The 14,874-nt window shown below is 47.3% G+C and overlaps 1 protein-coding gene across 1 annotated transcript in view; it reads right to left on the bottom strand.

The window, feature by feature from the left end:
- Window positions 1–11,907, bottom strand: part of PDZRN3 (PDZ domain containing ring finger 3) — a 131,187-nt gene extending 119,280 nt beyond the window's left edge. The window contains exons 1-3 of the mRNA XM_054280882.1: window positions 11,028–11,907; window positions 4,912–4,998; window positions 3,677–3,784 (exon numbers count right to left, since the gene is read on the bottom strand). Coding sequence (XP_054136857.1) covers window positions 3,677–3,784; window positions 4,912–4,998; window positions 11,028–11,744 — 912 coding nt within the window. The 5' untranslated portion in view covers window positions 11,745–11,907. The remainder of the gene's footprint in view (window positions 1–3,676; window positions 3,785–4,911; window positions 4,999–11,027) is intronic.
- Window positions 11,908–14,874: the final 2,967 nt, after the last annotated feature.

The following is a 14,874-nucleotide window of genomic DNA, read 5'->3' as shown; positions in this document are numbered from 1 at the left end:
AAAAATGAAATCTCTGAGAACAGTAATTCCTTTGCAGAAAAAATCAATAGTTTCAGCGTGTTTTTAACGTGGCAATTTGCTATGGAAGATCTTAACAATAGCTCAGTAAATCACCAGTAGAAATCAGCTGCTGGCTTTGAGTGCACAAGTACAGAACTGCATGAAAAATGTGTAGTGAAAGCAGAGGAAATCTCCCAGAATTGTGACTTCCTCGCTCCTAAACTCATTGTGAAAAATCTGAGAACAGATACAGGTAAGAAGAAGCCTTGGTTTACATAGAGAAGTTACAAAACCACCAAAATCCAAATCTGTAACCCTAATCTGGCAAGAACTTCTAGAACTTCTTTCCCTCTGTGCCTCAGATCACCCATTTACAGAGTAAGGGTATTATTAAATAGTGAGGGGAAATTATTGAGCAGTCAATAGCCACAGCATGATCTTCACAGTCATATGTAAGCACTAAATATCATAATCCAACAGATTCTGTAAAAGAAAACACAAGAAAAAGGCTATTTCTCTGTATACATGCTGCTCTGATGACTGAGTAGTACAGACCATGCAACATTCATCTTGGTTTTTGTCATTTAGTAGTAGCAACACAGACCTCACAGTGCCATTACTTATTTCAATGAGATGAAATGGGCCCAAAAATCGCTTTGAAAGAAAATTCAAGTCAGTTCTTAAACCTGATTAACTTTGCATTCAGCCTTCTGAAAAATGCAGAACAGGAAATCCAAATTACACAAGGCAAATATGTTTAAAAATTATCTCTGACATAATTCCAAGGTTATCTCTGGATCAAATTGTCAGGGGATAGAATTTGCAAGCAAGCAGCAATAAAAAAATGCTTCTGCTATCAGCCCTGAACAGTTCCCTGATGTGTCTGCATTTCACTCTGCCTAACCCCTGCTCAGTAATTAGAAATGTTGTGGCAGCTCTGAAAATGAGAAGTGACGCTCTTATTTCATATGTGCTCCAAAACACATCCACCAGAAGATCTGCAGCAAAGAAACATTTTCCAAAAGGAAATCAAATGATTTGTGTTTTACTTCATTGTAAATTCTCTGTGATGGATGCTGGAATTAATTAGGGAGATGTTATGCTCAGCATCTTATACTGGAATAAGAATTCTTTGTGGAAGAATCATGCTGATGATCCATAAAACCTTATTATTGAATGGACAAGTTAAAGGAGCTCTAGATAGCTAAATTCAGTTCTAGGGAAGTGAGTTGCCATCTTTCCTCACCATTTTTTATGCCTTTGAAAGCAAATGTGACCTGCTAGGATGCTCTGCTCTGTGCCAAGTTCTCCAGCTGAGTCCTCCCAGTTAGAGCTACATCTGTAAATAATTTTTGAGTCAAACTCCCAAATCAAAACTTTGACAGGGTAAAGGTTATTGAAAAAACTTGCCTCTAGAAGGACACCACCACTGGCCATTACTAACTCTCACCTAGATTGATTACAGGTATTTCAATTATCTAAGATAATTAGACACCAGGATGATAAAGCTCACTTAGATGCCTTGATGCAGGAGGGATCCCCTTTTTCCTTACCCAGAGCAAGGTTAGATAAAATGTGCTAAATATAAACTGCAGGGAACACAGGATGAAACAGCTGCTCTCAGGGGCTGGTGTGCACAGTATCTGTGTTTTAAAGGGCTCACTTTTACAGCACTCCAGTCTAGTGCTGTGAACTGGATGCCTGGAGTGGCTGGGCTGCAGGAAACAAATGAATTTATCTAGAAAAGCATTCCATTAGCACTCCTGGAGACTGCCCCACCATGGGAATCCAACCACATTATCTGGGCACCACTCAGGGCTTGCTTCCACTGGACACTCCTGATCCAGAGTGGTGCTGCTCAGGAGGCACCCAAAGCCAGCCCTTGGGAAACAATGTGCTCCATTTCCATCAGCATTTTGTGTATATTTAGAGGTGAGAAGAGTGAACACGACAATGAGTTTGTGGTCAGCACAACAAGAGCTGTCGACACACGTCAGCCCCATGTCAACACACGGGTTCCTGCTACCCTTGGCGTGTTATTAATCCAACCAATCCCTCTGATGTCTTTGTTCTGGGCTCTTCTCTTGTCTGAAAATGCAGCTTGAGCTGTGCCCAAGGCTCTGCACAAGCACTGCTGGCACAGGCATGGCTGTGCTCAGGGAGGGGACAGGGCAGGAACGCTCACCCAGCTGTCCCCTCGTGTCCCTCAGCTCCTCTGGACACAGGCAGGTTCCTCAACCTACACCAACACCAAGCTGGGGGAGCAGCGAGAAAGGAGCAGAAACTAAAATTAGGAAGAGAGAGGTGCCTTGCAAGGCAGCAGATGGTGCAGAGCCCATGGAGGCTGGCTGTCCTTGTCCCCTGTGAGCCAGGGTCACCTCCACAGCTCACAGAGCCTGAACCAGGACCAGGACATTTCCCAACCCAGGGGCGTTTGATCTCCCAGAGTTTTGGTTTTCATACAGTTGTTTGGTTTATGTGACTGCGCACTACTTCAGAAACGGATGTCAGCTTTCCAAGGAGGCTGTGGGGAAATTCAGGCTTATGGGAAACCTTCAGCTCAAACAAAATCTGAGTTCTCACAAAACTGTCCAGGCCTTTTCGCAATTATCTTACATCACACACAGGGTTTGAGCAACTCTGGATCATTTCACAGCTCAGCTTCTTATCTTTTTATAGTTCTGCTACTGTGGCTCCATTCTTTCCCATATGAAGAAACTTAATTAATATTTTATACCCTTACTAGATTGTGAATACAATTTGCCATAAGAGTACAGAAAAAGCAAATACACTTACTTTGTCCCCTGCCAACAGAAAATCCTTAACAGCTGTTTATTGCTCATTTGCAAAACATAAGAGCAATGGAATTCCATTACTTAGAGAAACTGGCTGTTCCATGATATCCTTGGCAACAAACACCACACTTATCTTTTTGAACAATAGACTCTCAAAGTTTCTGCAGCCTACAAAAATAAGACAGTGAGGAAGACTTTTTCTTTAGCTGCAAAATGCCAAACAATGGGAACTGACTCACCGTCAGCTGCATTGCTTCATGAAAATGAAACTTTTTCTTGCTCGCTCTCCCTCCCCAAAAAAAAGAAATTTGCTTGCTGCAAATTTAGAGAAAAGTTTCATGCAACCATCTCCTTCACAGGAAGAGCTTTTTATTGAGGTCAAGACTTTGGCAAAATGAGGAGAAATTCAGACTGCAATCTGAGTAATGTAAGAACTCACAAACAACATTAAAGGAGTTACTTGGGTTTATGATAAACCATAGAGAAATCACAGAGCGGAATTTTCCCTGACTGCTCAAAACTTAAATACCAAGAAAAATAACATCATGCTTTACACCACAGATACTTCACATATGGTTTTAACTAAATAACTTCCAAGTTTCCAACAGCTTAAAAAAGAACTATCTATGGCATACCAGAGAGATGCGAGCTCCTCAGAAAGTCAGGACATGCACATACCATCCATAATCTGCTTTCTATATTTAGGGAAGGACTATACCTAAAGCCCTGGAGGTCAGCACTGAATCAAGCCCAGCATATTTTCACAGACAGATGTTCTAGACAGTGTTTACCGCGGTCCACTCTCCCCAAGCCCACAGCAAATGTGCCTTGTGAGGAGCTGAGCTGCAGCCTGCACTATTAAAAGGAGTGTATTCTCTTACCTCAATAATCCTGTCGTGGATTTGCAGCCCTCCTTCCTTAGCAGCAGGCCCACTGTCAACTATTTTGGAAACAAAAATTCCTTCGCTGGATGAGCCATCCTGATTGTCCTTCAGGGATGAAAAGGAGAGCACATTATTGTCCCTCTCATCTGCCCTCAGCTGAAGCTTGTCCATGCCACAACAGTGCAAGTAATTTGAGAGAAATATTCTTACTGATGTCTTAATATGGAATTACTTTGTGCTAATGAGAACACCTGATACTCTGATTTTGGAAGATTAAGCAACCAGGGATGGGCTTCCATTAGGTAAATTAGTTGCTTGATAATCATTTTCCTCTGACTTAGGCCAGCTCAGGAGTAATTGTCATTACAATTATTCTCACAGCAAAATCCAGTGAGACACAGCCTGCTTGCACATCAAACATAAGACAACAGTGCAATTTTCATTTTTAGTTGCACAGCTTTTGCTCAGGAGACTTGAAAATAAACCCATAAAAACACCTTACACCTAACAAGGTATTTTCATATTTCTGTGTACTGTGCTTCTACCAGTGCAGAACAATGTCTCAGAAAGTTGAAAGACTCCAAAGAAAGAATAACTTTCAAGTGAATTCACTAGGAATAAATTGTGATTAATGTCAGATTTCTGAGCAGCCAAGAAGTAGTTCTGAATACTTTCTAAATTACTAGGACAAGGTATAATCCACTCCTTGATGTAATTAAAGTCATATGCAGCAGCTCCAGCCAACAAGCATCCCGAAAAAATCCATTCGTGAGTGTGTGGTGCAGGAAACATCTGCTGGAATCACAGAACTCAAAACCAAGCTGTTTAAGTTCCATCCCTTCACCTGCACACAGAGAGCTGCTGGATCTCTGCTGGAAAGGAGAGTAAATATTTTATTTTTTTTTTTTTTAATGAAAGGGGCTAAAGTTGTGGCTCTCAACCCGTGAAGTTCACAGCAGTAGGGTCTGAGAAAGAGACACCGTGGGTTTTATCACGTTGGGGGTGCACTGCACTGGGATTAGTGGAGCTGGCTGTGATGAGATGCAAGAACAAACAGGCAGCGAGAGAAAAGGCAGCGTGGTTAATGGACATCCACACAAGCCCAATGGAAGAACTGCTCTGAAAGAATCCCAAGGGGACCAAATGCTTGTCAGCAACATCTTTCCTCCAAGTGTTGACCCACATGCTTTTCCCAACTGGAAAGGGCAAACATATTTTAACAATTAACATACCACGCACGGCCGGCCACCAATAATGTTAAATCCAAGAGATCCAGAGTCCCGATGGAGGACCAGAGTCAGTGCTTTAGTTTCTTCACCCTGCAAAGAACAGACAAACACACTCAGAACAGGGTGTCTGGGGGGTCAAACAGCACAGGTAATACTTCTGCCCAGGTTTGTTGTTGGGTTGGTTTCTCATTTTTGTTAAATCCCCCTGTAGTTTAGAGAGAAATGTTTGGAATAACTGTGCAGCTCCCAGTGGCTGCTCCAGCCACCCCACTGAGCCCCAGCAGCAGAACCTCCCCTAAGATTTATGTGTCTGTTTTATTGAGATCTACACTGAGACACTTAGCAGCAGCAGAAGGGGTTTATATGCAATGCTGGTTCCTGCAACTACTTGACCCAGTCATATGTGATGTGTTATGTAAAATACTCCACGTTTCCAGTAGTGAAACTCTGATTTCCCAGTGCTGGGGGGTGACTGAACCTCAGGACAGGAGCCTTGCATTGCCTCTCTCTCCTGCTGACTACGCGACATTGTTTTACAGTATCAAACACAAAATTCTCTGCGGACTTTTAGAAAACAGCATTAAACAAAACTGTGACAAATTTTGCCACAGGCCCAGAATGGCAATTGCTATTCACAGCACCTGCCGTGCGTGATTCTTTTTCTCTGGCGTTTTAAGACCAGCAAAACAGAAATCTCCCATCACTGAAAATCATTATGTTAATCCCCTAAAATATGAAATTCTGCAGTGAATAGCTTTCTGGACACACAGCATACAACAAAGATGTAATATTTGGGGGGCTGTGTGAACAGATTTTGTTATTTTTGTTATCCTGGTCTCTCATCCCCGCTTGTTCCTAACTACCAAATCCTACAAAATGTCCTTTATGACCCAGGGATGCTACTTAGGCCTATTAATTTTTATGAAGACAAAACTAAGTGCATGAACTGTTAAAGACAATTAAATGTTCACAATGTTCTTCCTTCAGTCTCAATCTAGTTTTGTTATTTACAGCAGAGCACTGCAAAAAGCCCTCTGAATAACAACATTTAGAGATCAGAATAGGATCAGTGTGTGCATCTAGAGGTACTGATGAATTTTTCTACCTCCAAAATAATTTTCTTTGTTTAATCCAAGGGGTGAAAAAGTTATGAACACAAAAAAAACTTTGAGGAAGTTCTCCTGAAAGTCTGGTTTTCATAACCAATTAATGACAAAAATTGCAACAGTTACATTGTAATTCAAGGCAGATGGTTTTGGTTCGGGCATTTTCCTTCTAACATGTCAATTTGAAGTTGTCAATCAAATATTAACGTCTATTAAAGTCATGAAAAATGTCAGGGTAATCCTGGATTACTGAATTGCTGGCAGAGATTGGGGATGATAAGGAAGCTCAGTTCCCTGGCAGGGTGAGCTGGCTGAGCTCCACTGACCAGAGCACACTCTGAGCTCCAGCAGCCCCACCTGAAATGTGCTCCACAGCCTCCACGTCACTTTCTGATTGCTATCTCCCCTAATTTATGATCCACTCACAAACAGACTTGGACCTGGTACAGAGGAACGTGAACAAACTCTGGCTGATTCCATTGGAGTCTGCCTGCACTTGGCAGCAGGGAGAACCAGGTACCCAGAAGAGAAGTGAAAAATGAAGCAAAATCTGTTTCCCTGCAAGGCTACAGACCCAGACCTCAGACAGGATTTCAAGGAACAAATTTCCAGTCCCGTGGGACCACTCTCAAGGCCTGATGATTCTGGATGTGAAAGACAAGCACATGCTAGCATGACTGTTTCCTTCCATTATCCCTATTTAAGAGGGCAAATCAATTACAACAATCAAAAAACAATTACAACATTGCTCTCAAGACACTTTCAGTAATTAGAGCTGCCTGTTTTCATTAAAGCCTCCTTATGAGGCTTTGATTTGACACTTTTACACCTGGCTGAACAAGTATTAAAGCAGGTGGGATTGAACCAGTTGTGTTGTGAGGGAACAGAAACAACTAACGCAGCTTTCTGTATGTACTTCTGAAAAAGTACTTGTGTCTACAGGGGTTTTAAAGGCATTTCCAGGTTTTCCTGGTGGCTTTGTGCATTGTTTCCATGCTCCCCATGGCAGCAGTCTCGTTGCAGCCCCACTGTGGGTGCAGAAGTGCCCAGCCCTGGGACAGAGCAGCACCTTGCTCTGACACTGGGTCACTTCTGCACACCCACATCTCATCTCCTAACAACTCCTTCAACAACCTCCTCCTTCTCTTCACAAGGAAAACACCATGCAGATGATTTTTCCAGGGCTCTGCCTTTCTCTCCCCCTCCAAGATGTGGCATTCCAGCAGAGCAGTGATTAAGCAGTGAGGTAACTGTGGAAATGTGGTGGCCAGGGGCCAGCCCTGCTCCGGCAGCAGACCTGATGGTTCCTGGCATCTTGTATTCCCACAGCTGAACAGAACTCTTAAACATAATTCTTGAAATTACTGTACTTCCCAGCTGAGTAATGTGCAGCTAATAGTCTGCATTTCCCTTTAGACAGCAACGACTAATTTCTTTGGTAGTGCTGTGCCTAAAAAGCTTTGTCCTCACCAGAGGAGGCACCTCAGCTCCTTCTTCACTGGTGAAAGGGCTGCCAGGACCAGCCTGGCCCATCCTGCCTGAGAAAAACACATCATCTTGCTTTAAAGGACTTCATCTGGCTCTCACAGAATTCAAATCTTTGCCAGCCACCACCACCACAGAGGTCCTGAAAGTCAGATCAGAACTGGTTCTTGCCTGGCTGATCCATTTAAAGTCAGCTCCTGTCTCTGGTTACCAGAACAGCAGAAGGGTTTCTACCCTGGGCTGTCAACTGCTTCTGATCCCCTCTCCCCTTGCTCCTTCCCAAAGGACTTTGCTGGCTGTGTAAATAAAGGATTGACCAGATCAGCTTATCAAGAGGTGTGCACAGGGCTGTGTTTCACCAAGGATTAAGCCTTGTTTGAATTGTACAAGTTTTTTTCTTGATTGTTTAGACTTTGATATTTCAGGATTGACATGTCTGATAGAAGGAAATACTGATTTTGAGGGAGATACTCCACCTTCCCTCCCACTCCATCCTCAATAAGCCTTTACTCTTTCCACCCAGGAATAAACAGACATTCTCTGAATAAACCTTGGAACTGTACACAGTAAAACTGAAATGTTCCCTCAGTGATAACACACATGGGCAACACAACTGGGTCACTTAAGGCACATCTACTGCTTAAGGGGGTTATAAAATTGTGAGAAGCTTACAGATGAGTGTGTGTTTAAAAAATATATTTATTTATGTCTTCTCTCAATATGGCTATGGGGGTGTTATAGAACTCACCTCAGAAATGGCTGATGAAAGCACAGCAAAGCTGTGATTCATCCAGCATCACAAACAAGGTCTATGCTAAGGTGAATCCCCACCTGGGCCTCCAAAGCTACCAAAAGACCATGAATTTTGGTCTTTAAAGAATGGTCTAATGTCAATTGTATTTCCCCTTTGACTAAGCATTTAAACACAACTGTACATGGGGGTTTCTTCTGTTTGACTACAGATCTGATTTATTCTGGATTGGTTCTACATCTGCAGCAACAAGCAGCCATCAGGCAGGAAAGCCAGAAAACCCCTTTTCTCCATGTACTGAGGAGCCAGAACATCCCACAGTAAGTTCTGCGACCACCACTTGTAAGCTATGGATTGTTGGTGCTTAGCACAGACCAAGCTACTCCATCTGAGAATGTATGAAATATGAATAATGGTCACTATTTAAATAATAATGACAGCAAATTGGTTATTTCACACTACCATACCATTATTTAAATTGGCTATTTCACACTACCATTCCTCTAATCCCTGTGTTCAGGGACATAAACCTTAGGAAAATTTATACATCCTGCTGAGTGTTCCTGCACAGTCCGTGCTACTGTCTCTGAGAAAACAACGCCACGCTTGGAAACCTGCAAAGAGGGAAAGCATCCCCTGCACCGGGTGACCACCACAGGTCTTTCACTAAACCCTGTGTGTCACAAAGATGCCAGTTTGCTGTTGGTGCCTGCTGGGAGCTGGGCAGCAGAGCTGTTGGTGTTGGCCAGCTGCCCCAAAAGCTGTGAAAGGCACGGAGCTGAGTGACCGCCGGCCCGGGGCTGTGGTGACACGACACCTCGCAGCTTTCCCAGCCTGGTGGCTGCTCCGGAGAACTGCACAACAGCCCTTTGTAACCGGGCTGGACCCAGCACAGCGGCCTGCGCCAGCTGGACACATAAATCTGGTAGGAAGTGCGGCTGAAAATACGTGTCAGGAACGTTTGCAGCTGAGAAGGAGCAGCTCTCAGGATTGCGGCAGCTCCTGACACTGAACAGAGCTAAAAGATGCAAGCCCAACATCATCGGCAGTAGCCATTACAAAAGGGTGGTGTGAGAATAAAGGAGATCAAGGATGAGGAGGCAGGGACTGGGTGAGATGGTTTCTGACAGCAGGACAGTGTGCAGGGCTCTCCTGCCATCAGCAGTGGACATGCAGCTGTGTGCCAGGCTGGGGGAGCAGAAATCCTCCAGAATGCCATGGCAAAGTGCTGCAGGAAAAGGGGGAGACAGAACTGTCCTGAACCTTGATATGACTCTGAAACCCCCTTTTATTTTAATGGTATTACATAGATTTTGTAATCTATGTAATAGAATACAGCTCACACCCAGTATTGCCTGAAGTTAGAACAGTTCATTTAGTTAGAACAGCTGCCATTTCCATGGCAAAGCGCTGCAGGAAAAGGGGGAGACAGAACTGTCCTGAACCTTTGTATGGCTGTGAACCCCCCATTTATTTTAATGTTATTACTAAGACTTTGACCAGCTCACACCCAGTACTGCCTGAAGTTAGAACAGTTCATCTATATTGAAATATTTTCTGGTTTGAGTTATGAAAAGAGGATGGGTTCTGTTCTGGATTCCTAAGAAGGTTAAAAAAAAAAGAGATCCTCTGACATGAAGTTTTATTTCCTTTACACAGCTTTTAGAGCCTCAACATTAGCAGAGGTGTGACTACAGATGTTTGACAGTTTTGAACAGTTTAATGCTGCTGTGTCTGTGGTAGCACATTCCAGGTCACTGGGAGGACTCTGAATGTCTTCATTTAAAAGATAATTGGCTTCCAGGGCTTCCCTCGCTGGGGAGCCTCATTCCAATTAAAACTTGGGGATTGTTGCAGCTCTGGCTTTTGATTCTGGTCATTTTATAAATGGTCTAATTTTGAGGGGTTGAAATCAAGTTAATTTTTCCCTTCCTAATTAAAGAACCCTGTGTGACACTGAGAAAGAAATCACAAGTACACAGCAGATGTATTTGGATGTCACAAAGATGATGGCTGCAGATCCTGAAATAGCTGCTGAGGTGTCCGTGTCACAGCACAGTTAATCCCAAAGGCTGCATTTTGTAGGAAGCCCTGCTGTGGGGTGCCAGGCGAGCTCAGGCTCTGGAAAGCATTGAGGTCACAGCGGCTTCACTTTGCGTGACTCCTGGGAGTCAATTTCTGCTGCTTTAATACCATTTCCAGCCCTGGAAATTCCACTTTCAGAGTTTTCTTCGGGGAAGAGAACCAAGAGAAAACAGTAACACCGCGACCTTGTTACTTTCCTGTGCGAGTTACCTTATGGGGTCCAGCCCTAAAAACGCACCTACAGAAAGATGCGCCTATAGATGCCCCGCTTAAAGCTGTACGTATAGAAAGCGGCATGTTACAGCTATTAAACTCAGCTCAGCTATTTGAAAGGATTTGCGGCCGGGTGAGCTCTCCAGGAGAAACCCTGCACAGGGAACGCTCCAGGTGCCGCGCACGGGACAAGGCGCATCCCGAGGGACAAAGCGCATCCCCGGGAACAGGGCGCATCCCCAGGGACAGGGCGAGTCCCGAGGGACAGGGCGCATCCCGAGGGACAGGGCGCATCCCGAGGGACAGGGCGCAGCGCATCCCCAGGGACAAGGCGCATCCCCAGGGACAGGGCGCAGCGCATCCCCAGGGACAGGGTGCGGCACATCCCCAGGGACAAGGCGCATCCCCAGGGACAAGGAGCATCCCCAGGGACAATGCACATCCCCAGGGACCCCGGGCAGCGCGGGCCCCGCCCTTACCTTGCCGGGCGAGGCTGCGCGGGCGCGGGCCAGCGCGTCCAGGCGGGCGCTGTACTGCGTGAAGCGCTTCTGGTATCGCAGCGCCGTCACCTGCAGCTCCAGCTGCGCCGCCGCCAGCCGCGACAGCAGCGACTGCTCCCGCTTGCCGGCGCGCAGCGCCTCCTTCTTGAGCGCCTTCTCCAGCGCGGCCGCCCGCGCCTGCAGCGCGGCTCCGTGAGCGCGCAGGGCCCGCAGGCAGCCGTGGCCGCCCGCCCGGCGCTCGCCGTGGGTCAGCACCAGCCCGCAGCCCTGCTCGCAGAGCCCCGCGGGCCGCGCCTCGCAGCGCTCCCGCATGTGCGCCTCCACGTCGCGCAGGTTGAGCACCTGGCGGCAGCCGCGGTTGCGGCACTTGGCCGGCGAGAAGTCGCAGGTCTCGGCGTGCTCGCCCAGGTGCTGCAGCGGCACCACGGCCTCGCAGCCCCGCGCGTGGTTGTCGCACTTGATGTCCAGCTTGAGGATGAGGCTCTTGAGGGGCAGGACGTGGTTGAGCTCCTTGGTGGAGATGCGCTGGCAGTTGACGGGGCAGCTGCCCTGCTGCACCACCCAGGGCAGCACGCAGCCCGCGCAGAAGACGTGTCCGCACGGGGTGGTCAGCGGGTCCTCCAGCACTTTGTTGCACAGGTTGCACTTGAAGTCGGGATCCACCTCCCCGCTGAAGCGATCCAGCTCGAACCCCATCCTCCTTCCGCTCCGCCGGCAACAACCGAAGAAAAGAAAAAAAAACCAAACAAAAAAACCCAGAAAAAGTACCCGGGGTGCGCGGACGGGCCGGGGGGAGAGGCGCAGAACGGGAATAAATAAGAAGGAGCCGCTCCCGCCGCCGCCCCAGAGGCAGCTGAGCCCCCGGGCCGGCCCGCGGCCGTGCCCCGTCCCGCGGTCCCGGAGCGCCCGGGAGGAGCCGCGGCCGCGCCGCCGCCTGCGCGCAGGGCCCGCCCCGGCCCTGGCCCCGCCCCGACACCGCCCTGGCCCCGCCCCGGCCCCGCCCCCAGAGCCGCCCTCAGCCCGGGGGTCCCGGCCGGACAAGGGGGCTTTGTGTGCGGAACCGGAGGGGCATGGATCCGGCAGTGCTGCCCCTTCCCCCGAGGGGCGGGAACGGGGCCCGCGGGCAGAGCGGGGCAGCGCCGCACACGGGACGGGAAGCGGGAGGAGAGGAGGGGAACGAGGACAGGGAGGGATGGAGGGGAGGGGAGCGCACGGAGGGTCGCGGTGGGTGTGACAGGGTGAGACCGACGGGCTGCCGGCAGCGGGGACAGACGGGGTGATCGCTCGGAGCGGTGTGGGACACACAGGGCAGGGGCGGCCAGGCCAGCCTGGAGCTGCTTCGTGTAGTGGATGTCCCTGACTGTGGCAAAAGGTTTGGAACCAGATGGTCTTTAAGGTTCCTTCCAACCCAAACCATCCAACAGCATTGCGATGACTTTGGAACGGGCACTCATGGAGTTGCCCCCGGGGTCAGGTTCTGGACGAGCTGCTTAGAAATTGGGTTGACTGCTCAGCCCTCAGGTGGGAATTCTTTCATTACCGAGGAGAAAAAGTGCAAACAGAACAGTCTGCCAGTGTGTGAGGGACTGAAACACTAAGGGTTAATGATTTGCAGAATCACCAGGGTGCTTTGCTGAGGGCAGGTTTGCACCCCGCAGCTGAAGGGGAGGTGAAGAGGTTTTGGGTGTGCGGTGGCAAAACCTCTGATCTGCTCAAGAACAGCCCAGATACAGGAGAGATGGGCAAACCCCACCAGAGGATGGCCACAACAAATCAACCTTTGTTTAGCAACAAACCGAGTTTGGGGCTGGTAAGAAACAGACCCTGTGAAGGTGGGGTGTGGCTTTCCGTCATGCCCATGTCCTCGCTTACACACCTGGCTCAGGTATAGATGCCCTCCCGGGGGAGGTATTGGGACATTCACATGCAGACCTGAGCATTTTCATCCCTTCTGAGAAGGCACAACTGGCTCAGCTATGCAGTCATGTCTGGCCATAAACCACCAAAGATTCCCAAAGTGCCCCCAGACTCATAATCCACAGCACAGCCCATGATCCACAGTGCTGCAACAGAGAGTGGAAAACTCCCCCTCCAGGAGAAGCACTAGCACCTGAATCTGAACCTGTGTTATCCCACTGTATTTAATGTGACATTTATGTAGGAAAACTTTATGTTCTATTAATTTCCTCCAGTCCTGATGGATGAAGGCTGAGCCCATCACTTCGAAAAATGGGCATCAAAACTGCAGCAGTCAAATCTTGTTTCTGGATCCATGGGTGGTGATATCCTTCCACTCTCTGCTCTTATCCTTTCTTTCTCTTTCTTCCTAATTATTTTCTTCAGTGATCTCTTTATACTTTTACATTGCTCTATTGCTGTAGATAATACCCAGAAGAGCTATGTACCTCCTTTCCCTTGCATGCAAATTGTTCCAAAATAAACTCGCCATACATTTTATATAAATATAAATACTCCATTCAGTGTCATTTCATTTGAACCCCCCCAAGGGATCTGTGAACAAGAACCTCAGTTCACAGAGCACAGTGCTGTCCTCGCCCTCATGGAGCAGGGATGAGATTGTTCTGTGTTTGCACAGGCTGCTAATGCCCCGTTGCTGCCACTTGGATGTAGCTCATTAAAAGTCACCCCTTTTGATACCATTCCTGCCCAGGGATGGTTGAAAAGCACTCCTGAATATGCTGTAAAAAGCCAGCCAGACCACACCTGAAGCACCAGACACAGCGTTAGGCAAAAGCAATTTCTCCTACAAGGCAGATATTCAAGTACTGAAAAAAAAAAGCAATAAAAGAGAGCAGCTTTGTTCATTGTGGATAGTGATGCAGAATTCTCACGTGCACCAGAGCCACAGAGCAGCTCAATTGTTCCTTTAATGTGTTTTGCTTTATGGCAAAGCAGAAGCCAGCAAGAAACTTCAGCTTCAAGTGACCTTTGGTGTATGTCTGTGATGTCCCAGTGAAATGACTTTCTGGATGCCTGGGATGATTTTTTGTGTGTTGGTGACCTCTAGAAGGTAATAAGACTCGTGGTTACACAACTGTGTTCCCATTTCAGTCCCAGGCAAGTATTTTTCAGTGCTAAGGTTTTTCCTTTTTCAAATCTGAATTCCATCTGTAGTGCTCATTCTAATTATTAATGTTCCATAAAGTTTGAGGTTGCTTTTGGCTGCATACATTGCCCTGCTGAAGGGAGCATGCATCAGTATTTAGGGTGATATACCTAACTAAGGAATTTTTAACAGATTTGGTCCTTTTTTGTAAGGAAAAAAAAAGGCAGATGATGTCATAGAGAGCTGTGCATGTAGGCTTCTGTTAACTCCATCTGAAGGTTGTGTGCACTGCAGGGTGATAAAATTTAATTAATACACGTATATTGCTGACTTGGGTTATTCTAATTAAACTGTGATAGTGATTCCCATACTTCTTCTTGTGCTTCACTGCCTTTTGCATCTCCCTTGTCTTTGCCATCTGTTTCTCCTCAGGATGTCTCTGCTCACATGTCCCTGCTGCCATTCCCCTTCCCTCAATGCCCTTCTCCTCCTGCATCCCTGGGGATGCAGCCCTGCCCTGCTGGGTGCCCACACTTCAGCTGCACTGGCATTTCACACCGCCCTAGCAGGGCTCTCTTCTTCTGCAGTTTGCCTCAAAACCTGGGAATGCTGTCACCAGCCACAGCATCTGCTCCTCCCAAGGGCATTTAAATGAAATAAAACTTCACTCTCCCTGCTCAGGGGATGCACACAGTCCAGCTGAGGGGGTTCAGTGCTCATTGCTGCAGGTGCTCATTCCTCTGATGGGGAAATCCAGCA

This window comes from Melozone crissalis, unplaced genomic scaffold (assembly GCF_028551555.1).
Source record: "Melozone crissalis strain CALT ecotype California unplaced genomic scaffold, PUWL_Pcris_2 ptg000029l_1, whole genome shotgun sequence".
Lineage (NCBI taxonomy): Eukaryota > Metazoa > Chordata > Aves > Passeriformes > Passerellidae > Melozone > Melozone crissalis.
This window is presented reverse-complemented; position numbering and strand designations above follow the sequence as displayed.